Source organism: Scyliorhinus canicula, chromosome 8 (assembly GCF_902713615.1).
Source record: "Scyliorhinus canicula chromosome 8, sScyCan1.1, whole genome shotgun sequence".
NCBI classification, from domain to species: Eukaryota; Metazoa; Chordata; class Chondrichthyes; order Carcharhiniformes; family Scyliorhinidae; genus Scyliorhinus; species Scyliorhinus canicula.
In genome coordinates this window covers 122,134,859-122,158,855 of record NC_052153.1, presented here as the reverse complement: position 1 = coordinate 122,158,855, position 23,997 = coordinate 122,134,859, and the positions used below count along the sequence as shown (strand labels likewise).

Here is a 23,997-nt window from a genome sequence, read left to right as displayed (position 1 = left end):
GCCATTGTCATGGAGGAAGCTGGTGTAGAATGCCGAGACGTCCATTGTGATGAGGAATGTTCCTGGTTCAACTTACTTCAGCAATCAAGGGCATTCAGCCTCTGATTTTCAGGTAAGCGTTCTCCAAGGCGCCTTCAGGACACTTGACAGCGCAGAATCGCCGAGCAGAAACTGATAGCCAAGTTCCGCACGCATGAGTATGGCCTCAACCGGGACCTTGGATTCATGTCTCATTACATTCACCCCCCACCATCTGGCATGGGCTTGTGAAATCCTATCAATTGTCCTGGCTTGAGACAATTCACACCTCTTTATCCCTCTCTCCAGTCACACCGTCTGGGCCTGTAAAGAGTTACTTTGAACGCGAGTCTTTGCAGGTAATTATCTTGCATCATTTACTTTGTCTATATGAGTTTGTGGAACTCATCTCTTCACTCAACTGATGAAGGAGATGCGCTCCGTAAGATAGTGACTCCAAACAAACCCGTTGTAATTTAACCTGGTGTTGTAAGACCTCCTCCTGTGCCCACCCCAGTCCAACGCCGGCATCTCTACATTCAATTGTTAATATTCTATTTATACTGTGGAGGGATTGACTTGTAGTTTACATGTTCTGTTAAATGCACGAGAATTGCATGGATGAAATGGACTAAATCATAGAATCTCATGGATAAATAAAATGCTTTTGAAGTAGTGGCGTGATTTTATTTTTCTTTCCTTGCAGGAGGTCAAGGATGAGCAGTGGAAAAGGGCAATGGGCTATCTGAACTACACCAGTGAACTTAATTACATGACACAGATTGTTATCATGCTGTATGAAGACCCAAACAAGGTATTATTTCTTCTCCTTTATACTATTCCTATTTTCTGTACAATAGTATATTACATGCAAATTAAGTTTCCTAAAATTAAATTGATTTTTAAGTTCAAATTTGAAATTACTTTTGGTTTTTTTTTAAGCATCACTTTAACTCCTGCCATTGACCAGAACGGCATCAGGAAAGGCTGCACATACACATTCATAGAAACATATTAAATAGGAGCAGGAGGAGGCTGTTCAACCCTTTGAACCTGCATCACCATTCATTATGGTGATGGCTGATCATCCAACTCAATAGCCTAATCCCGCTTTCCCCCATATCCTTTGACCTCCTGCACCCTCAGTGCGATATCTAAGTGCTTCTTGAATACATGCAATGTTTTGGCCTCAACTACTTCCTGTGGTAACAAATTCCACATGTTCACCACTCTCTGGGTGAAGAAATTTCTCCTCACCTCTGTCCTAAATGGTCTGTATCCTCAGACTGTTACAGCTGTTTCTGATACACCCACATCCTTCCTGCATCTACCCTGTCTAGTCCTGTTAGAATTGTATAGGTTTCTATGAGATCTCCCCTCATTCTTCTGAACTCCAGCGAATACAATCCTAACCAACACAATCTCTCATACCTCAGTCCCGCAATCCCAGGAATCAGTCTAGTAAACCTCCTTCCTCAGAACAAGAACACTCTTCCTCAGATAGGAAGACCAAAACTGCACATGATATTATCATCGAATTTACAGTGCAGAAGGAGGCGATTCGGCCCATCGAGTCTGCACTGGCTCCTGGAAAGAGCACTGTACCCAATTCCAAGTGTGTATCACCAAGGCCCTGTGCAATTGCAGTAAGACAGCCCTGCTCTTGCTAATCCTCTCGCAATGAAGGCCAGCATACCATTTGCCTTCTTTACCACCTCCTATACCTGCATGCTTAACTTCAGCGACTGGTGTACGAGGACACCCAGGTCTCGCTCCACTTTCCCTTTCCTAATTCATGGCCATTCAGATAATAGTCTACCTTTTCTAGAATGAGAGGTCTTGAATATAGGTTGAGAGGCGGTAGATTTTGAACTAAGATGAGGAGGAATTATTTCTCGCAGAGTATGGTGAATTTGTGGAACTCGCTGCCCCATAGTACAGTGGAACCCGAGTCATTAAATGGTTTCAAGAAAGAGAGAAATATATTTCTGATTTTAAAAAACAGGTTAAAGGAGAACAAGTGGGGAGGTCGATTTAAGACCAGGCAGAGATCAGCCATGATCTGATTGAATGGTGGAGCAGGCTCAAAGGGCTGAATTGCCGACTTCTGCTCCTAATTCCTATGTTATCGTTTTTGCTACCAAAGTCTATAGCCTCACATTTATCCAAATTATACTGCACCTGCCATTTGATCGCCCACTTACTTACCTTGTCCAAATCACACTGAAACATCTCTGCATACTCCTCACAGCTCACCCTCCCACCCTGCTCTGTGCAAATTTGAGAGTTATTATATTTTGTTTCCTCATCTAAATTATTCATATATATTATGAACAGCTGGGGTCCTAGCACCGATCCCTGCGGTATCCCACCAGTCACAACCCGCCAATTTGAAAAGACCCATTAATTCCTACTCTTTGTTTCCTGTCTGCCAATTAGTTTTCTATCCATCTTAATACACTACCCCTAATCCCATGCACTTAAATTTTACATGCTAATCTCTTGTGTGGGACTTGGTCAAAAGCCTTGTGCATGTCCACTAACTTCCCTTTGTCAACTCTACTAGTTACACCCTCGAAGAATTCCAGCAGATTTGTCAAGCATGATTTCCCCTTCATAAATCCATGCTGCCTTTGTCCTATCCTGCCACTGTTTTCTAAGTGCTCAGCTATAACATTTTGATAATGGATTCTAGAATTTTCCCCAGTACCAACATCAGACGTACACATCTATAATTCTCTGCTTTCTCTCTAACTCCCTTTTTAATAATAATAATGATAATTGTTTATTGTCACAAGTAGGCTTCAATGAAGTGACTGTGAAAAGCCCCTAATCGCCACATTCCAGCGCCTGTTGGGGGAGGCTGGTACGGGAATTAGTTTAAACCCTCCCCAACCACTAGCAAATAGTCCCCCTAGGACATCAGTTCCGGTACTGCCCAGGTGTAACCTGTCCAGTTTGTGATGTTCCCACCTTCCCTACAACCTGTCCCAATGCCCCAGGAATTTGAAACCCTCTCCCTCACATCATTTCTTCAGCTATGTATTCATCCAATATGTTCTGCTATTTCTAATCTGACCCGCACGTGGCACTGCTAATAATCCTGATATCACTACTTTTGAGGACTGACTTCTCAGCTTTCTTCCTCACTCCCTAAATTCTGCTTTTAGGATCTCATCCCTTTTTCCCCCCCTATGCCGTTGGTACTGATGTGTACCACGATCACTGGCTGTTCATTGTTCCCCTCCAAAATGTCCTGTAATCGCTCAGAGATATCCTTGACCCTAATACCATCCTGGAGTCTCGTTTGCGACCACAGAAACACCTGCCTGTTCCCCTTCCAATTAAATCCCCTTTAACTATTGCATCCTTGCACTTTTTACTCCCCTCTGCAGCAGGACCAGCAGTGGTGCATTCAGCCCACACAGCAACCGTAGAACATGCATAACTGTTCCTGATCAGTGAACGGCATGAACACGGGTGAAGTTTTAAAAAAGTTGCGTTAAAAATTCTGAAAACCACAAAAAACAGCCAAAGTTACCTTGTACAAATGTATGTTCCTCAGACAGTGGAGGGGAAAAGTTCAGAACTGTCAAGGCTTTGTGGGCCAAGTTCCTGCATAGCCTGATGAACTCCTTTGACAATTAATGGGTATCTTAATTCCAGTATCATGGTCTTGGACCCAAATTGGATGATGATTTTATATTTAATAGTCTTGGACCCAAATTGGATGATGATTTTATATTTAATGTTTTACTTCAGGTGATAAATTGTATTCTATTAACCGAGCAAAGGCTTTTGGACAGGTAGTTTGCACATTGTTCTTTGGCAGATATGGCGTGCTCCATTCTGAAATGCTATCTCTGATATATTTATTAGGAGGCATCTGGAATTAGCACCTTGGAAACTAGTTATTGTTGCTCCCACTGCTGCTGTTACTTTCTTATTGCAATTTTGCCGACTTCAGAGAGGGCTGAGTCAGTGGAATTCACTACCAAAGAGGTGGATATAGCTCTTGGAGCTAAAGGATCGAAGGTTATGGGGGAAAAGTGGGAACAGGTTACTGAGTTGGCTGATCAGCTATGATCATATTGAATGTGAAACAGGCTTGAAGGAGCATATGCTCTAGTCCTGCTCCTAATTATACAAAACAGCCTTTCAAGAAAGAATATACAAGTTTCCAAATTGGGTCATCATTAATTGCTTTGCATGAAAATGTCTCTAAATATTCACGAGTTTTTTTAGATCACTGCGTTATAATAATTATGAATTAGCCATTTATCTTTCGTTAACCCAATCAAGCTGACATGTGTGTAGATACTAATGGAAAACGAAGGACAGAATCTTATTAGCTGTGTGGAGGCTGCTTTGGAGGCAGGGCAGTTTGGAAAGTTGTGCAGCAGTTGGTCTACATGATGGTGTAAGTCGGTTTGAACAGCCGCATGTAAGTATTCCCTTTGACACCTCTTTTAATATGCTCCATCCTGCACTCAAAACCACTTTTGAGATGGAGCATTCTAACACAATCCTCTTGCTTGGATGCTTTTTAAGAAATTTGCTAATGGGTCCTTGACTGCAATCCTGCCGTCACCGGTCAATATACATGCGGGGACTGTCTATATCCACGTGGTATTAAGATTGACCGTTGTATATTGTAGCAGTTAAAGTTATTGTTGTAGGGAATAATTGAACGGAGTCTCAAGTATTTGTTATAGTTGCAGATTGCTATTATAGATCATCTGACATTTTGTTCAAAGTGATATTAGTTTAGGCCAACAAAGATATTGCCCATCTGACCTCTTGGTCAGAATTGGTGCAATCAGAAGGGAATAGAAAGAAAAGTAGAGGATGTGGCGGCTTTAGAGAGGGTGCAGAAGATATTTACCAGAATGTTGCCTGGTATGGAGGGCATTAGTTACGAGGAGAGGTTGAATAAACTTAGTTTGTTCTAACTGAAACGACGGAAGTTGAGGAGCAACCTGATAGAGGTCTACAAAATTATGAGGGGCATAGACAGGCTGGGTAGTCAGAGACTTTTTCCCAGGGTAGAGGGGTCAATTACTAGGGGGGATAGGTTTAAGGTGCAAGGGGCAAGGTTTAGAGGAGATGTACGAGGCAAGTATTTTGCACAGGAGGGTAGTGGGTGCCTGGAACTCACTGCCGGAGGAGGTGGTGGAAGCAGGGACGATAGTGACAATTAAGGAGCATCTTGACCAGTCCATGAATAGGATGGGAATAGAGGGATACGGATCCCGGAAGTGTAGAAGATTTTAGTTTAGATGGGCAGCATGGTTGGCGCAGGCTTGGAGGGCCGAAAGACCTGTTCCTATGCTGTACTTTTCTTTTGTTCTTTTGAGGTTGCCTTCAAATACAAAATTCTCTTGAAAGTTACTCCATTTGTTGTGTTCAGCTCTACAGATACTTGTTTGTCATAACTTTAACTTTCAGGACCCTTCTTCAGAGGAACGGTTTCATGTTGAATTGCACTTCAGTCCTGGTGCGAAAGGGTGTGAAGAAGATAAAAATCTTCCATCAGGTTTTGGATACAGACCAGCCTCTCGTGAGGTACTGATTTTTTTGATAATGTTATATTGGTTTGTTGAAAATTGGAGAATTTATTTTTAATATGTTGACCATTATGGGCTTGAATAATTGTGGCTTTATTCACGCATAAGGGCTAACATCAAATTGTTGTCTTGTACTCCATATCTCTGGCAGTGGACTCAGGCTACTGTATCTGATGTCAATCAGGAAAACATTTTGAAATATATTAATTGAATTTATTTAAAGAGATAACTAAATTTGTGCATTTAGGTATTGTCACTGGACGAATAATCCAGAGACCAGAGTAATCCTTTGGCAACTCAAATTTGAATCCCACCACAGCAGAAGGTGGAATTTAAAGTTCGAATCCCACCACAGCAGAAGGTGGAATTTAAACTCGATTTTTTTTTTTTTAATCTGAAATTAAAAGTCTAATGATGACCATGAAATCATTGTCGATTACAGTAAAAACCCATCTAGTTCACTAATGCCCTTTAGGAAACCTGCCGTATTAACCTGGTTTGGCCTACATGTGACTCTAGACTGGCAGCAATGTGGTTGACTCTGAAATGGCCGAGTAAGCTACTCAGTTGCATAAAATTGCTACAATGAAAACAAAGAAATGGAACCGGACGGACCACCCGGCAGAGGTGGTGGCACAGGGATATACAGTCGGGAAGGAGTTGTCTGGTTGTCCTCAACGTTGACTCTGGACCCCATGAAGTCTCTGGCACCAGGTTAAACATGACAAAGAACTTTCCAGGTGATTACCACGTATCGTTGCCCCTCAGCTGATGAATCAGTACTCCTCCATGTTGAACAGCACTTGGAGGGAGCACTGAGGGTGCTATGGGTGCAGAATTGTACTCTCGGTGGGGAAGTTCAATGTCCATCACCAAGAGTGGCTCGGTAGTACCACCACAGACCTAACTATCCGGGTCTTAAAGGACATAGCTGCGAGATTGGGACTGCGGCAGGCGGTGAGAGAACCAAAGAGTGAAAAACATACTTGACCTCAACTTCACAAAAGTGCCTGCAGCAGATGCATTTGTCCATGACAGTATCATTAGGAGAAACCACCTCACAGTCCTTGTGGACACAAAGCCCGTCATCAGATTGAGCATGCTCTCCATTGTGTTGTGTGCCGAATTTCCTTAGTTTCCTGAGGAAGTATAGGCGCTGTTGTGCTTTCTTGGTTGTAGCGTGCGTGGGTGGTCCAGCAAGATTTTTGGTGATGTGTCTTGGAATTTGAAGCTGTCAACCATCTCTGCCTTGGCTCCTTTGATGCAGACAGTGGTGTGCACAGCACTTTGCTTTCTGAAGTCAATAACCAGCTCTTTAGATTTGCTGGCATTGAGGGAGAGATTGAAATTCAGGATCCTGGTCTCGGAATCAATTACCTCAGAATTCTTTACAACCATATTATGGTCACTCACCCCAAGGGTTCTCTCACAACAAGATTGGCAACTAATCCTTTCTCATTGCACTAACACCGAGTCCAACTTGGCCTGTTTCCTTGTTGGTTCCTCAGGGTATCAGTCCAGAAAACCATCCTGTATATACTCCAGAGATTCCTCCTCCTATTGTACTGTGACAAATTTGCCTCACCAATCTATATGCAGATTATAGTCGACCTTAATTACAGATGTTCCTTTATTACATGGATATCTGGTTTCCTGTATAATGCTATTCCCAACTTTACCACTGCAGTTTGGTGATCTGTATACCACCTCGACGAATGTGTTTTTCCCCTTTATGTTTCTTAACTCGACCCATACAGATTCTGCATCGTTTGAACTGATATCTTTCATCAATATTGTATCAATATGTTCTTTAATCAACAACGCAACTCCACCACCTTTTCCTTTATTTCTGCCCTTCCTAAAAGCTGAATAACCCTCAATGTTTAGTTCCCATCCTTGATCACCTTAGAATCATGTTTCCGTAATCCCACTTATAACACATCCCTTTACATCTATCTGCGCAACTAATTCATCCATTTTATTTTGAATGCTCCGAGCGTTCAGCTACAAAACCTTACAGCTACAAACCTTGTCCTGTCCCTACTAATTTTTAGTGACATCAAGCCCTTGATGTCTCTGCCTATCACTTTTCCTATTCTCCTTGTTGTCTTTTTCTCTTGTTCTTGATTCCCCCTTCTTTGAATCCTTACATAGATTCCTACCAGCCCTGCCATATTCATTGAAACCCCTGCCAACTGCTTTACCAAGTACCTACCCAAGGTCATCAGTCCTGCCCAGGTGTAACCTGTCCAGTTTGTACAGGTTCCACCTCCCCCAGAACCGGTTCCAATGCCCCAGGAAAGAGAAAACCGTATACCATCCTTTCAGTCATGTAGTCATCCAATGTATCCGTGAGCAATATAAGTAGGAGGAAACTTAAGCAAGGAGTCAGGAAGGATAAAAGGGGTCACAAAAAGTCATTGGCAAACAGGATTAAGGAAAACCCAAGGCTTTTTACACATATAAAGAGCAAGATGGTAGCCAGGGAAAGGGTTGGCCCACTTGAGGACAGGGAAGGAATCTATGCTTGGAACCAGAGGAAATGGGAGAGGTACTGAATAAATACTTTGCATCAGTATTCACCAAAGAGAAGGACTTGGTGGATGATGAATCTGATGAAGACTGTCTGCGTCACATTGAGATCAAGAAAGAGCTGGTGTTGGGCATCTTGAAAAACCATAAGGTAGGTACGTCCCTAGGGCCTGATGGGATCTCTCCCAGAATACTGAGGGTGGCAAGGGAGGAGGTTGCTGGGGTCTTGGCAGACATCTTTGAATCCTCACTGGTTATAGGTGAGGCCCCAGAGGACTGGAGAATAGCAAATGTTGTTCCTTTGTTTAAAAAGAGAAGCAAGAATAATCCTGGAAATTACAGGCTAGTGAGCCTTATGTCAGTTGTAGGGAAATTCTTGGAGAGTCTCGCAAATACATGAATAGGGTGGTAATAGAGGGATACGGGCCCCGGACGTGTAGAAGGCTTTAGGTTGGACAGGCAGCATGGTCAGCGCAGGCTTGGAGTCTGAAAGGCCTGTTTCTGTGCTGTACTTTTATTTTTATGCCCTCCTATTTCTACTTTGACTAGCACGTGGCGCTGGTAGTAATCCTGAGCTAACTACCTTTCAGATCTGAATTTTCACCTTTCTTCCTAACTCATCGCGGACTCACTGGGAGTTATTAAGGGAATTATGAGTACTCTGGTGGAGTTTGGCCTGTTTTCCGGATATAAGCTAAACATGGGGAAGAGTGAGGTGTTCCCGATCAAGGCCAATGGGCAGGAGAAGAGATTGGGTGAGCTGCCGTTCAAGGATGTGGGGGCGAGATTTAGATATTTGGGTTGCCAAGTGGTGTGGGGATGGGAGCAGGTCCACTAGCTAAACTTGGCTCGGTTGTTGAAACAGATATGGGGGGATTTTAAGAGGTGGACTGTGCTGCCACTATCGCTAGCGGGGCGGGTGCAGACTGTGAAAATTATAGTGCTGCCGAGGCTCTTATTTGTCTTTCAGAACCTCCCAATCTTAGTCCGCAAATCATTCTTTAAGTCAATACTTTGATCTTGGGGTTTGTGTGGGTGTGGAAAACCCTATGGGTTCAGAAGGTGCGGTTGGAACAGGGGTGGGTTAGCCTTGCCAAAAATAATGAATTATTATTGGGCAGCAAACATTGTTATGGTGAGGAAGCGGGGACGGGTTGGCGTGGCGGCGGATGGAGGCAGCCTGTTGCAGGGGTACAAGTTTAGGGGCATTGTTGATGGCTCCTCTGCCGTTCTCGCTGGCCAAGTACTCCACGAGCCCTGTGGTGGTGGCAGCCCTGTGGCTGCGTGGACAGTGGTGGCGGCATTTGAGGTTGGAAGGTGCCTCGGTGTGGGCACCGATTTATGACAATCACAGATTTACATCCGGGGGGAGTTGGACAGGAGGTTTCGGGGGTGGTGACAGGCAGGGATTTAGCGGTTTGGAGACTGGTTTGTGGGGAGCAGCTTTGCATGAGGACTTGGAGGAGGAATATGAACTTCCCAGTGGAAACAGGTTCAGATCTGCCATTCATTAGCCCAATTGGTCAAGATCATGTTGCAAAACAACAACCCTCCACAACCACCCTTTGGCTTTGGTTGCCAAACCAATTTTGTATCCAATTGGCTACCTCACCCTGGATTCTGAGAGATTTAACCTTTTGCAACAACCTACCATGTGGTACGTTGTCAAAGGCCTTGCTAAAGTCCATGTAGACAGCGTCGACCACACTGCCCTCATCTACCTTCTTGGTTACCCCTTCAAAAAACTCAGTCACATTTGTGAGAAATGACTTTCCCCTCACAAAGCCAAGCTGACTTTCCCTAATTAGCCCTTGCCTGTCTAAATGCCTGTAGATCCTGTCCCTCAGACTATCTTCTAACAACATACTGTTGCTAATTGTGTTCTCTCTTCAATTGGCTCTGTTTATGGCGGTTAATATTGTCGCCTTTCTTAATTCTAATTACATTTGCTCAAGAGTCACTTTCGATCTTTCGATACCGCCACAAGGTTCAAAACCGAATACTGATCATAGACTCGATACACCAGTTAGTAAGTTCGAAATCAATGCTCATTTATTTACACACACAGTCAAATATACTCATGCACAAAACTCTACCAACTAAACTATCACTACTACTAAAGCCTATACTTTGCTTCGGACGCCCACTCAGTCAGAGGAACAATGGCCATTGTCCGGTTCTGAGGCTGCTGGGGTTGAGCTGGTACGGAATAGCAGCTAAGAGCGTCTGTCTCGTAGCGTCCATTGACTTTGGACTTACTTGTTCTGGTGCAGCTGCTGGGCAGGTCTCTCCTCGCTGAGAGCCAAGGCCAAGAGAGCGAGTCTCTCTTGGGGGATCTTTCTTATACCCAAAAGGGGCTTTGCGCGCTTTTGGGCGGGCCTTGAACTTGGCTCCAATTAATTGGGCCTTTTCTCGATCGTTCCTATCGATTTCCTCCAATAAAGGGGTGGGTGCCCTGATTGCTGGGCGTGTCCTAGGTGGCCGTTGGCCTGCTTTGTTCTAGTCTCCTCTGGCGCCGGGGTTTCTGCCTTGGTATTGTTTACTTAAATGTTACCTCTTTGTCCCCGGAGATGGCTCATTAGTATGGTAATGGCTTTGCAGTATCGGTCTTGTCTGGGAGCTATGGCTCCAATCAACAGACAAACCTTGCACCTGCTTGCTTTCTCAGTATTGTCCATTTTCCCTGCATTCTTTGCAAAGTGTCCATTTTGTAATCAGGACGTGGCTATCCCAGATGGCTACAGTACTCACTGGTCGGTAGTTCCCGCGCTGCTCCCTTCTTAAACAAGGGCACAAGCCGTTCTTAAACAAGGGCACAACATTTGCTACCCTCCAATCTTCAGGCATCTGTCCTGTGGCTGTCGATGATTCAAATATCTCACCTAGGTGGCCGGAAATTTCTTACCTAGCCTCCCACAACGTCCTGGGATATATTTAGTCAGGTCCCGGGGATTTATCTATCTTGATGCGCTTTAATACCTCCAGCAGCTCCTTCTCAGTAATATGTACACTCCTCAAAACAGCACTTTTTATTTCCCTAACATTTGTACCTTTCTCAACAGTAAATTCTGACGAGAAATATTCAGTTAGGACTTCTCCCATCCCTTGTGGATCCGCACATAGATGATATTGTTGATCCTTAAGAGGTCCTACCCTCCCCTAGTCACTCATTTGCCCTTTATGTATTAAACTAGGGGCTGGTTTAGCACAGTGGGCTAAACAGCTGGCTTGTAATGCAGAACAAGGCCAGCAGTGTGGGTTTAATTCCCGTACCAGCCTCCCCGAACAGGCACCGGAATGTGGCGACTTGGGGCTTTTCATACCGCCCACCACGGCCAGTAAGCTTCATTGAAGCTTACTTGTGACAATAAGTGATTATTATTATCTGAAAAAGCTCTTTGGATTTGCCTTTGCCTTATCTGCCAAGACAATCTCATATCCCCTTTTTGCCCTCCTGATTTCTCTCTCAACTCTTTTCCGACAAGCCGTCTAAGGATCCACTTGATCCCAGCTGCCTGAGCCTGTCAGATGCCGCCGCCTTCCTTTTGACCATGGCCTCAATATCCCGAGTCATCCAGGGTTCCCTACTTCTACCAGCCTTATCCTTCACACTTAAGAGGAATGTGCTCACCCTGAACCCTAGTGAACACACTTTTGAAAGACTCCCACTTACCAGCTGTCCCCTTGCCTGTAAACAGGCTCCCCCAATCAACTTTTGAAAGTTCCCGCCTAATACCATTGAAATTGGCCTTACTCCAATGTAGAATTTTAACTTTTGGGCCAGATCTATCATTTTCCATAGCAATCTTAAAACTAATGGAATTATGGTCACTGGTCCCAAAGTGATCCCTCACTAACACTTCACCTGCCCTTCCTTATTTCTCAACAGGAGGTCAAGTTGGACTATCTACATATTGCATCAAGGAGCCTTCCGAATACACTTACAAACTCTGCCCCATCGAAGCTCCTAGCACGAAGTGAGTCCCAGTCAACATAGAGGAAATTTAAATCCCCAACCACAACAACCCTCCGCGTCGGCCATGGCGGAGGATCACACCAGCCGATGCAGAGGAATAGAGTGCCCCCACGGCACAGGCCCACCCGTGGATTGGTGGGTCCTGATCACGGGCCATGCCACCGTGGGGGCAAATCGCGGGGCCAGATCCTTCCCCCCCCCCCCCCCCCCCGAGGACCCCGGAGGCCGCCCACGCCGCAAGGTCCCGCGGTAAGGGCCTACTCTAATTTACGCCGGCTGGACTGGCAAAAAAAGGATGGCCACTCGACCCATCGTGGGCCGGAGAGTCGGCCGGGGGGGGGGGGGGGGGGGGACCTGCGTGATTCCCGCTCCCGCCAAATCTCCGGCACTGAGGAGTTTGGCAGCCGGCGGGGGCGGGATTCACGCCCCCACCCCTCCCCGACAATTCTCCGACCCGGCGGGGGCTCAGAGAATCCCGCCCATAATGTTCTCCTTAACGAGTAATACTACAGCCTACCCCTTTTACATCCCTCTCTATCTCTCCTGAAGCATCTATACCCTCCAACATTCAGCTACCAATCCTGCCCATCCTTTAACCACGTTTCTGTGACAGCCGCAACATCATAATTCCAAGTTCTAAGTTCATCTGCCTTATCTGCTATACTTCTGGTGTTGAAACAAATACACTTTCAAGCACAGGGTGATGTTGTTGTTCTCTTATTTTTAGTTCTCTATTTCCCCTTCAGTTATTACACCTTCTAAGCTAACGCTCTGGTTCCCACCTCCTGCCATACTAGTTTAAATCCTCCCGAGTGACTCTAGCAAACCTCCCAGCCAGGATATTGGTGCCCCTCCAGTTTAGAGGCAACCCGTCCTCCTTGTACAGGTCTCACCTGCCCCGGAAGAGATCCCAGTGGTCCAGAAATCTGAAACCCTCCCTCCTTCACAACCAGTTTAGCCACGTATTTAGCTGCTCTCCTCCTATTTCTAGCCTCACTGGCACGTGAGATTACAAGCCTAGTGGTCCTGCTTTTTAGCATACTGCCTAAATCCCTGAACTCCTTCTGTAGCACCTCATTACTCTTCCTGCCTATGTTGTTAGTACCTATGTGTAATATGACCTCTGGCTGTCCACCCTCCTGCAGGATGTCCTGTGTTTGTTCAGAGACAACATTGATCCTGGCACGAGTGAGGCATCGTGCCATCCTGGAACCTCTTTCACGTCCCTTACTATAGAGTCCCCTATAACTATCGCTCTCATGCACTTTACCCTCCCCTGCTGAGCAACAGAGCCAGTGGTGATGCCACTGTTCTGGCTGCTGTTGTTTTCCCTGATAGGCTATCCCACTCAACAGTATCCAAAACAGTATACTTGTTAGAGAGGGGGACAGCCACAGGGGATTCCTACACTGACTGCCTGCCCTTTTTAGCGGTCACCCATCTGTCTGCCTGTACCTTGGGTGTGACCATGTCTATATTACTCCTATCTATGACGCCTTCCGCCACCTGCATGCTCTGAAGTGCATCCAGCTGCTGCTCCAACTGAACCACACGGTCTGTGAGGAGCTGCCATTGGACACTTCCTGCAGACATAGTCGATTGGAATGCTGAAAGCGTCATGGATCTCCCACACCTCACAGTTCGAGCACTGCACCCTGCTGAAGATGATGAAGGCGCACAGTTCGATGAGCTCTAGTGTTCTGCAACGTTTGACATAGTCTGACAACTGCCCCGGTGTCACATTCCACTGTCTCCATCCAGTGGCAGGAGGTCCTGGGGGTGGTGAGAGATGATAGGTCACTCTATTAGTGCGTGTTCTCAGACTTTTGTATCTTCTGCCGATGGAAGAAGTTGGAAGACTGAATAAGCTGTGTGGTATGCTGCCTGCTTCCCAAGGCAGCGGGAGGTGTAGAAAGAGTCAGTGGATGAGAGGCGTGATGGACTGGGCAGTGTTCATGACTCTCTGTAGTTTCTTACGGCCTTGGGCCGAGCAGTTACCATGTCAGGCTGTGATGCAGCCAGATAGGATGCTTTCTGCAGTGCATCTGAAAAGCTGGTAAGAGTCAATGTGGACATGCCGAATTTCCTTAGTTTCCTGAGAAAGTACAGGCGCTGTGTGATTCCTTGGTCATAGTGTCGATATGGGTGGATCAGGACAGATTGTTGATGTGCACACCTAGGAATTTGAAGCTGTCAACCATCTCCACCTTGGCAACATTGATACAGACAGGGGTGTGTACTATACTTTGCTTCCTTTAGTTGTGCTGACATTGAGGGAGAGACTGTTGTCGTTACACCACTCCACGAGGTTCTCTATCGCTCTCCTGTTTTCTGACTCTTGTTCAAGATCCGACCCACTACGGTCGTGTCATCAGCAAACCTGAAGATGTAGTTGGAGCCAAATTTTGCCACACAGTCGCGGGTGTGTATAGGAATTATAGTAGGCGGCTAAGTATGCACCCTTGCGTTGCCCCGGTATTAAGGACTACGTCAGCACTGCCTCCTGCTCCTGGTTGCTGACACTCCCTCATGTTGTCCCCGGCAATGCACCTGCATCTCCAACATTGATGGAACTGCCCATTCCAGAAGCGCTAGGCCAGTCTGGACGGCAGCTAATCCCTGGGGTCGGGCCACCTTCAGACCTTTCTCCCCCTCTGAGTGGGGAAGTTCCTACCTCGACCTGATGTACGCAAAATGTGTATTGTGCGCACCAGATAGTGCCCCAGGACATCTTCACTAAAGGGTGTTGGTGACGGTAGTGATGAGAAGCCGGTGTAGTTCCTGGACAGGCACTCCAGGGTGTTGCGGGGTTGCAGCTGGGGAGAGGAACACTAGTCGGTCCCACTTCATCAGGAGGTGACCCTGTAAGCCACGAGACAAGACGTATGATGAGATTGCGGGTAGGTGGAGGGGTGACTCACGTGCCATAGGGACATTGTAACGCATTGGGGGCTCACTTGACTGTTCCATACCGTGTTCCATACTGACCTCCATGACAGCCTGCTCTCCCATCCTGCCGACCAATCCATTGCCCTCTGCTCTACGATGGTGAGGAGCCGCAGCCCCTATGGCCCCCTCCGGTCTTCCCAGCTCTCGGTGGTTATACTGTCTTCTAGGGGGACAGATAATGCACAGTGTGAGATACTGGGACGTGGGCAACTAATGCTTGTGTGTGCAGGGCATCTGGCCGTGGTGGGCGGTATGGGTGTTGGTACGTTTAGGGTGGGGTGTGAGGGGGCTGCCGGTGGGTTAGGTTCTATCTCCATTGTTGCTCGTTCTGGGTGAGTGTGCTTAACACTCAATTTGGCTCTGTTTCGTTACTTAGCTCTGGAGTCGCCAGGTATCGTTAAGATACCGCCACAAGTTTCAAGGTCAAGTTCAAAGCAATAAAACCATACACCAATTAGTAAGTTCAAACAAATGAGTTTATTATAATACAATTATAATCTACTCATGCAGACGCTAAGATGACTAAACTATTCCTACCACTAAATAAACCAATACTTATCTTAAAGGGAACTGCCGGATCAGGGGACAAGGCCTCTTGCTCTGCTCTGGTCTGCAGACTTCAGGTTGGTACGGGTTAAAAAGGGGTCAGGAGTGTCTATCTCTGGTAGCGATCGTTGTGAGACACTTACTTGCTGGCGGCTGCTGTCCCAAACCTCTCCTCTCTCTCGGTCAAGGTCTTCTTCGGTAAAAGGCTGGTCGAGAGGGCTGGTCAAGAGAGGAGGGCTGGTCAAGAAGAAGAAACTAAATTTGGGACCTGTCTTTTATAGGTCCCAGGGCTTCGCGCCCTTTTGGGCGGACCTTCTACCTGCTGGGAATCGATTGGGTCTCTTCCCAATCGATTTGTTTGAATCCCCCCAATACTGAGGCTGTCCCTCGGCTACTGGGCGGGCCTTCAGGTGCTTTGTCTTCGAACCCCGCTGGTGCCGGGGTGTCTGGTTTCCCATACACTGTTGCAATCACTTCCCTATTTGTGTCCATTGTCCCTGGGATCGTTCCATTACTATGTTAACTATCCCGGAAATTGCCTCATTAGTATGCGGAATGTTCGTTTCGGTGCTGTCTGCTCTCTTAGCAGACAGAATACACATTGGCCTGGTGCAGCCTGCCTGTGCTGCAGACTTTGTCCATTTTAACCTGCAAGCTTTGCGTTCCTCCATTCTGTATTGAGGGAATAGCCAACTTCGGTGGCTACACTCTGAAGGAGGGGGTTTGGGTTAGGGGGTGGTGACAGGCACGGAGCTGGTGAGGAGGTTGTGCAACTTCTTCTGCCACTGCTGTCCGATCTTTGCGATGGGGCCTGCAGCAGCCTCTGCCACCTCCGCCCAGGCTCGGATGATATCAGCGGGTGGCAGCCTCCTTCCCACCCCAGGGAACAGCGTGTCTAGCCTCTCCTGCACCGCATCCAGCAATACCTCAAGCCATGTGTCCGTGAAACTTGGTGCCACTCTCTAGGGTTCGATCTTCTTGGCTGAAATGAGTGTGAGGTGAGTGGAGTGCTTGTTTGCAGCTGCGGCTTGTCAGGCTCTCGAGTGCCATTCCCAACCCCAGCGAATCACAGGCCAGCGTGCATTGGAATTGCACATTATCCCCCCTCCGGGCAGAGAACAGCAGAGGTGATCGTCTCCCTGGACGCAGAAAAGACCTTCGACAGAGTCGAATGGAAGAACCTCCTCGAGGTATTGGAACGGTTTGGGCTAGGAGCAAGATTCACCGCCTCGATGCAACTCCCAAGGCGAGCATTCGAACCAACATCACCAGCTCTGAATACTTCCAGTTGCAAAGAGACACAAAGCAAGGATGCACACTGTCCCGCTCCCATTTGCATTCGCAATTGAACCCCTGGCGATTGCCCAAGGCGGTCCGAAAAACCGGAAGGGCATCCAAAGAGGAAACAGAGAGCACAGACGTTCGTTCTATGCAGATGACCTGCTCCTGTATGTCTCAAAGCCACAAGAAGGACTGAAAATCGTGCGAATCTAAAAGTGTTTGGAACCTTCTCGGGTTACAAACTCAACCTGGGCAAAAGCAAGGCATTCCCAGTGAACCCAAACGGGGGAGGGAGAGAGCTGGAGGACCTACCGTTCAAAATAGTCCAAAATAGATTGCGATACCTGGGGATCCAAATAGCCAGAGACTGGACAGATCCACAAATGACCAGCCTGGTGGGGGAAGTCAAAAAGGGTCTACAGAGGTGGGACACACTCCCGCACTCCCACTCTCCCTGGCGGGAAGAATGCAGACGATTAAAATGAATGTGCTGCCGAGGTTCATCTTCCTGTTTAGGTCCATAAGGATCTTCATCCCGAAGGCCTTTTTCCAGAACCTAGATAGCTTAATCATGGCGTTTGTATGGGGGGAGCAAGAATCCAAGAGTCCCCAAATCAACACTGCAAAGGAGGAAAATTAAGGGAGGCCAAACCTGCAATATTCCCACTGGGCAGAAACAGCGGAAAGGGTGAGGGGATGGGTGCACAAACCCAACTTGGAGTGGATACAGATGGAGGAAGCCTTCTGCAAGGGAACGACCCTCCGGGCCCTGGCCATGGCAGCACTCCCATCCCCCTCAGCAAAATACACATTGAGCCCAGTGGTAATGGCCACACTGAAAATGTGGGGCCAGTTAAGATAACATTTGGGGCTAACCAGGATGACCCCCATGTCCGCCATCTGCGGCAACAACAGATTCCCGATGCAACGTTTAAAAATGGAGATAGGACGGGGAATACTGACAGTTAGGGACTTCTATGTAGAACACAGACTCGCGGCGCTGAACGAACTGGCGAAGGAATGGGAATTGCAGACAGGACAGGAAATGGGACATTTACGAATAAAACATTTCCTCCGCAAAGGGACGATAGGATATCCCAGGGGCCCGGAGACTACACTATTCGTGGACCTGATGACCACGGACAGTAAGGAGGGGGTCTCTGTGGAAAAATATATGGACAGCTACTGGACAGAGCCGGAAAACCACTGGACGAGACCACACAGAAATGGGAGGACGAACTGGGGCAGAAGTGGGGTGGGGACTCTGGAGCGAAGCAGTGCGCAGGGCATACTCCACCTCCTCCTGCGCAAGGCTCAGCCTCATGCAGTTCAAAGTGGTGCACAGAGCACACCTGACCAGAACCCAAATGAACAGGTTCTTCCCGGAGGTGGAGGATAAATGTGAACGGTGCCAGAGGGGCCTGGCCAACCACACCTACATGTTCTGGGCCTGTCCCAAACTTGCTGGGTTCTGGACAGCCGTCTCTGACAGCCATCTCTGAGGCAATTTCCAAGGTTGTGGGGGTGAGGGTGAAGCCATGCCCAAATATGGTAATCTTTGGGGTATCAGAGCAGCTGGAGCTACACAGGGAAAGAGGGCTGACGCCCTAGCTTTCGCTTCCCTAATCGCACGTCGGAGAATCCTACTCGGCTGGCGATCAGCAGCATCACCCACAGCTGCAGACTGGCTAGCTGACCTTTCGGTATATCTCCACCTGGAGAAGATAAAATATGCCATCCCAGGGTCGGAGGAAGGCTTCCTTACTGCATGGGGGCTATTTATCGGTCTGTTCCAAAACCTGTTTGAGGCCAGTAACAGCCAATAGAGGCAGAACTGGAAGGAGTAGAGGGAAAGAAATGAAGAAATGCCAGGGACGCACAACCTGGGGGGGGGGGGGGCAGAGAGTTTGAGACTGGCAAAGAGGGACAACACGGGGGGTGAGGGGATGGGTGCACGAGCCCAACTCGTTGGAGGAGGCCCATCCCCCGTATAGACCAAGGAGGATACGGCGGGGAGTTAGTTCCATACCGAACTAGATGGCAGCAATCTGTAAATAAAGTGAAGTAAGATAAAAGCATCCTTCATGTACAAGTTCCTTCTACTTTAAATAATACTCCATTATTGCTGTTGCGACATGTTGCCAAAGCTTTTTGTCTTGCATTCATCAGGACAAACTCTAAAATGTCAAATTTCAAACAATGACAACAATTTATACTACAGGAGAAAAGGGTGCTGATTATCAGCACACAATCGAGCAATGTTGTGTATGAATTTCAGTGCCTCTGCAATACCACATGCACATCCCAGCAATTGGCTGGTCAAATCAAACAGTACATTAGTTTGGTTGTTCATAATAGACAGAGTACAGACTCTAACCAGCCCATGCTTGCAAAATCCCAAACAAAACTTCTGCTGTGAGATGAAATTCTGTGATTGGGCAGAACCTGCTGAGCAGCCAATTTAAGATAATCAGGTGAGCTCATAATGTGACTCATGCTTGCGAGAGGTAACACAACCATTTATGGGGACCGGTTCTCTGTGAACAAAAAGAATATACTCGAGCCTTACACCTTTCTTGAATTATCCTGGAGCTTGGGAAGCTTAATTTCCCTGTTGATTTCACCATGGCAATGCCTCTGCCAATCTGAGTCATCACTCCATCCTCTTCTCCTCTAATATAAATTGCTGTAGTTGTTTGAAATTTGGCATTCTTGCATCTATCCTGATGAGGATGAAAAGCTTCTGCAGCATGTCTGCCTTTTCAGTAATATTCAAGTTCTATGTTCCCAAGCAACTGTTAATGTCCTACTATATACAAAATCGTTTATCTCCTATTTACTTCCTTTAACCATGCACATACTGAAATTGGTTTTCATCATATTAATTATTTAACTTGCTCATAAGGTGATTTGTTTATTGATTTCTGTTTTAAAAGGGGAACAATTTAGGGAGGTGTACATTTGATTCAAAGTACTCCCTTCATTTTTGTAAAGAAAAATAAAATACTGGCTTTACCAATATTTTGAGGGGTTTTTTTAAGAAAAGGAAGTTCCACGTCCATAGTATTCTTAGTTTTATTGCTTTGTTGTAATTTTGAACTTTCATGCTAGATTGTAATTTAAGGGCCTCGTGGGTAAGAAAGTTGTCCGTTTTGCAAAAGCAGTGACAAATTTTGGTGAGGTCATTGTTAGAGTTAGTACACTGAAATATTTGAGTACTAAGTACGTTCTAAGACTTTTTCTTGCAGAAATGTGCACGGTTTTCCTTTAAGGAGAAGAAAAACATTGTAGAAATTGGTCTTCTGATATACTTGTAAAAATAACAATTATTCTTCAATGATAGAGTGACAATGGAAGCAAAACTTTGCCGGCAAATAACATTGTTGAGGAGACGATTTCAAGAAGAGAAGATGCTGAAAAGGCCACGTTGTTGTTCAGGCCAATGGTCTCTGATCCCATTTATATACATCGAAAATCCCCACAGCCACGCTCCAGGAAAATAGGCACAGCGGAAGTAAGATTTTATTTAAATAACATTGTATTTCTCTTAATCTTTTGGAAGTTTGTATGGATACTTATTTCCCTTAATTGCAAGAGGTAAGTACAAAATGTTAAAAGAAGAGATATTTACATTACCAGAAAAGTGTTATTTACTTACAGCAACAGTAACAATGAAGACTGGTATAAGTGCAATATTGCAGATGAATGCAATATTAAATGAAGACCAGCATTATTATTTAAAATAATGCATTGCAGTAATACTCCTTTTATTTTGCTGGAGAATTATTGCCGTTTGTACTGCATACTTAAAAGCCACCTATCATTACAAAATGCAATAATTAGTTGAACTCCCTTTTTTAAATGTGAGGAACTGGCGCACAAATACTGGTTACATGAAATTTAGCCAGTGCCATTTCAGTGCCACCAAACTTATGTCCAACATAGTGGCAGGTTAAGCTTTGATTCTTATTGAGTCAAACTGATTTGGCAAATACAACTCAACATTAAGCAAGTCTATGTAAATAATGTAAACAAATTTGATGCACTAAAATATAATTGAAAATGCTAAAATATAATTGAAAACTTGGGTCAGAAAACATCTGTGGAGAGAAAAGCAGAATTGATGTATCATGTCAATCAGAATTGGGAAAAGTTAGAAATATAATGGGCTTGATTCTCCGTTTTGGGGACTTAAGTCCCCACGCCGTTGGAAAAACTGTGGTCTTTTACGCCAGGGAAACTGGCGTCAAAAGGCCACAGATTTCCTTGTTTTGCTGAGAACTAGCAGGCAGCCGTCGTAGAGCTCGCAGCTCTGGCTGCCGATCCTGATGTTTCTCTTCACGGGGCACAAAAATAAAGTGTCTCCCATTTAAGATCGAGATTAGGAGGAATTTTTTTCTCTCAGAGGATCATTAGTATTTATAATTCTTTTCTCCAGAGAACATTGGATGCTGGGTCATTGAATATATTCAAGACTGACTTAGACAGATTTTTGATCTACAAGGGAGTCGAGAATTATAGGAGGCAGACAGGAAAGTGGAGTTAAAGTCAGAATCAGATCAGCTGTACCTTATCAAATGATGAAACAGACTCAATGCGCTGATTGGCCTACTGGTCTTATTTCTTGGCTTATAACAACAAGGAGGGAAACAAAAGATGTGACTCGAGAATGGCTGAATGATAAACAGCTGACATCACAAAGCAAAAACAATAGCCAAACGAGAAGAGCTGCAAAGAAAAAGGAAACAAACTGGGAAAGCAGAGATTTTGGATGTAAATTGTTGATCTGAGTGATGCATCAAAAAGGCTGTAGATGGCCTAATTGAAAGCTAGAGTGCTGTTCTTCGAGCTTGCATTTGAGTTTTATTGGAACGTCACAGACAGCAGAGGGCCGAGAACAGCATGAGGGCAAGGTGGAGAATTAAAATGACAGGCGACTGGATGCTCAGGTCAACTTGTGACTGAACAAAGTTGTGTGCAGTGGTCACCCAATATACGTTTGGTCTTCCCGATGTCAAGTGCACTGTGGATGACCTCCATTGTGTTATGTGGCACGAACTGCAAATTAAATGGGATCGATTCAGCACAGATTTAAGAATTCTAAACTGGGCATCCATGAGATGCTGTGAACCATCAACAGCAGCAAAATTATAACCTGTTACTTTGTGGCTTGTCATATCCCTCACTCTACCATTAACATCAAGCCAGGGGATCAACTCTGGTTCAATGAGGAATGTACGAGGGGATGCCAGGAGCAGCACTAGACATCCCTATTAGGGATGGGCAACAAATGCTGACCCAGCCAGCGACACTCATATCCTACGAAAGAGTTTTTAAAAAAATAAGTAATTCTAAACTGAAGCTTTTTGTAACAGGATCTACATGATTATTCTATTATATGAAAATAAACCAGTTTACTCTCAGAAATATCAAAACTAATTTAATTGACTGGGGACCATTTAATGTAACACTCCCATTTGTCTTCATTTTCACTGTTACTGTAATTAGTGTTCTAGAAATTAATCATTTTCTCCTTTATGATATTGTAGAATTTTGATTGTGCAGAGTCATTTTTACTGAACCAAACAGGATATATCTCTTACTCTGCTGTAAGATACCTCTTTAGCATGAGGAGTGGGAAAATTAGAATGCAGCTTGCTCAGACTGATCTGAAAGATCACTGTTAAACTATTGAGAGATTTGAAGCAAATTTCTTCCAGTCTTTTCAATTCCAGATTGATGAAAGTTGTGACTACTATAAATCCAACAATTTTATAGTTGAGGAATTGGTGGCTAAAGAATGTTTCCTTTAGACTTTGTTACAGACAGGGGAGCAATGGTAAGATGGTTCCCCTTTTGGCCACCCCTCAACTGAGAGCAAACAGATGTGTTTTAAGGAAGTGTTTAAGGATCTGTTTAAATCCCTTGAGTTCTATAATTCTCAAAAAACAGGTTTTCTCATAAGCTATTTTTAAAGAAGGAAGAACAAATGTTTATTTCTCAATACCCAAATGTATTTACAGCCGCACCCACTCAGTCACGTAGACATGCACACAAAAACCTACACACAAAAAAAAGGTGATTACAAGAGATAGCATGCACTTAAAAAGTCCAAAGATTCACTGAGTCTTTCGAGAAGGAAGCTTTGAATGTTGCAGGCATGTGATTCCTTTTTTGGTTGACTGATAAAATGGAAATTGGACCTTTTTCCAGTGACAAATTTGCAGTAGCTTATTACTTGCAGCTGCAGGTTTCTGGCATTGTTTCATTTGAGGTAAAGTCAAGCCACTGCAGTGGGCGGCACAGTGGTTAGCACTGTTGCTTCACAGCTCCAGGGTCCCAGGTTCGATTCCCGGCTTGAGTCACTGTCTGTGCGGAGTCTACACGTTCTCCTCATGTCTCTCTGGGTTTCCTGCAGGTGCTTCAGTTTCCTCCCACAGTCCAAAGATGGCAGGTTAGGTGGATTGGCCATGCTAAATTGCCCTTTGTGTCCAAAAAGGTTAGGTGCGGTTACTGGGTTTAGGGGATAGGGTGGAGGTGTCGACTTAAGTCGAGAGCTCTTGGGGTGGCACATGGCACAGTGGTTAGCACTGGGATTGCAGCGCTGAGGACCCAGGTTCGAATCCAGGCCCTGAGTTACTGTCCATGTGGGGTTTGCACATTCTCCCCGTCTCTGCATGGGTTTCACCGCCACAACCCAAAGATGTGCAGGTTAGGTGGATTGGCCATGTTAAATTGCCCCTTAATTGGAAAAAAGAATAATAATTGGGTACTCTAAATTTATATTTAAAAAAAAGTAGGGTGCTCCTTTCAAGGGCCGATGCAGACTTGATGGGCCGAATAGCCTCCTTCTGCACTGTAAATTCTATGATTCTGTAACTGTGAATTCTGTGAAAATCTGGCTTGGTTCTTCAATCGATAGGCAAATGGCTAGTCTCTGGATCTCTTCCCTCTGAATATCCTTGTCTCCCAGATTGATGATCAAAATGTGTTTTAAATGTTTCATATCATAATTGCATTGTTGAAAGTGCTTCAGAGAATCAAAGCTTTGCTCCACATCGGCATCTGAATTGCTGATGGCACCCACATTATCCAATTTCAGATTTCACTTTCCTGCAGACACTGTTT

The 23,997-nt window shown here is 45.5% G+C and overlaps 1 protein-coding gene across 13 annotated transcripts in view; it reads left to right on the top strand.

The window, feature by feature from the left end:
• The window catches only part of ppip5k2 (diphosphoinositol pentakisphosphate kinase 2), a 225,135-nt gene that overhangs the window by 149,778 nt on the left and 51,360 nt on the right, over window positions 1-23,997 (top strand). For all 13 annotated transcript variants that reach the window (XM_038805177.1, XM_038805176.1, XM_038805167.1 and 10 more), the window contains 3 exons: window positions 725-832; window positions 5,467-5,583; window positions 20,213-20,383. In XM_038805177.1, the coding sequence (XP_038661105.1) occupies window positions 725-832; window positions 5,467-5,583; window positions 20,213-20,383 (396 nt within the window). The remainder of the gene's footprint in view (window positions 1-724; window positions 833-5,466; window positions 5,584-20,212; window positions 20,384-23,997) is intronic.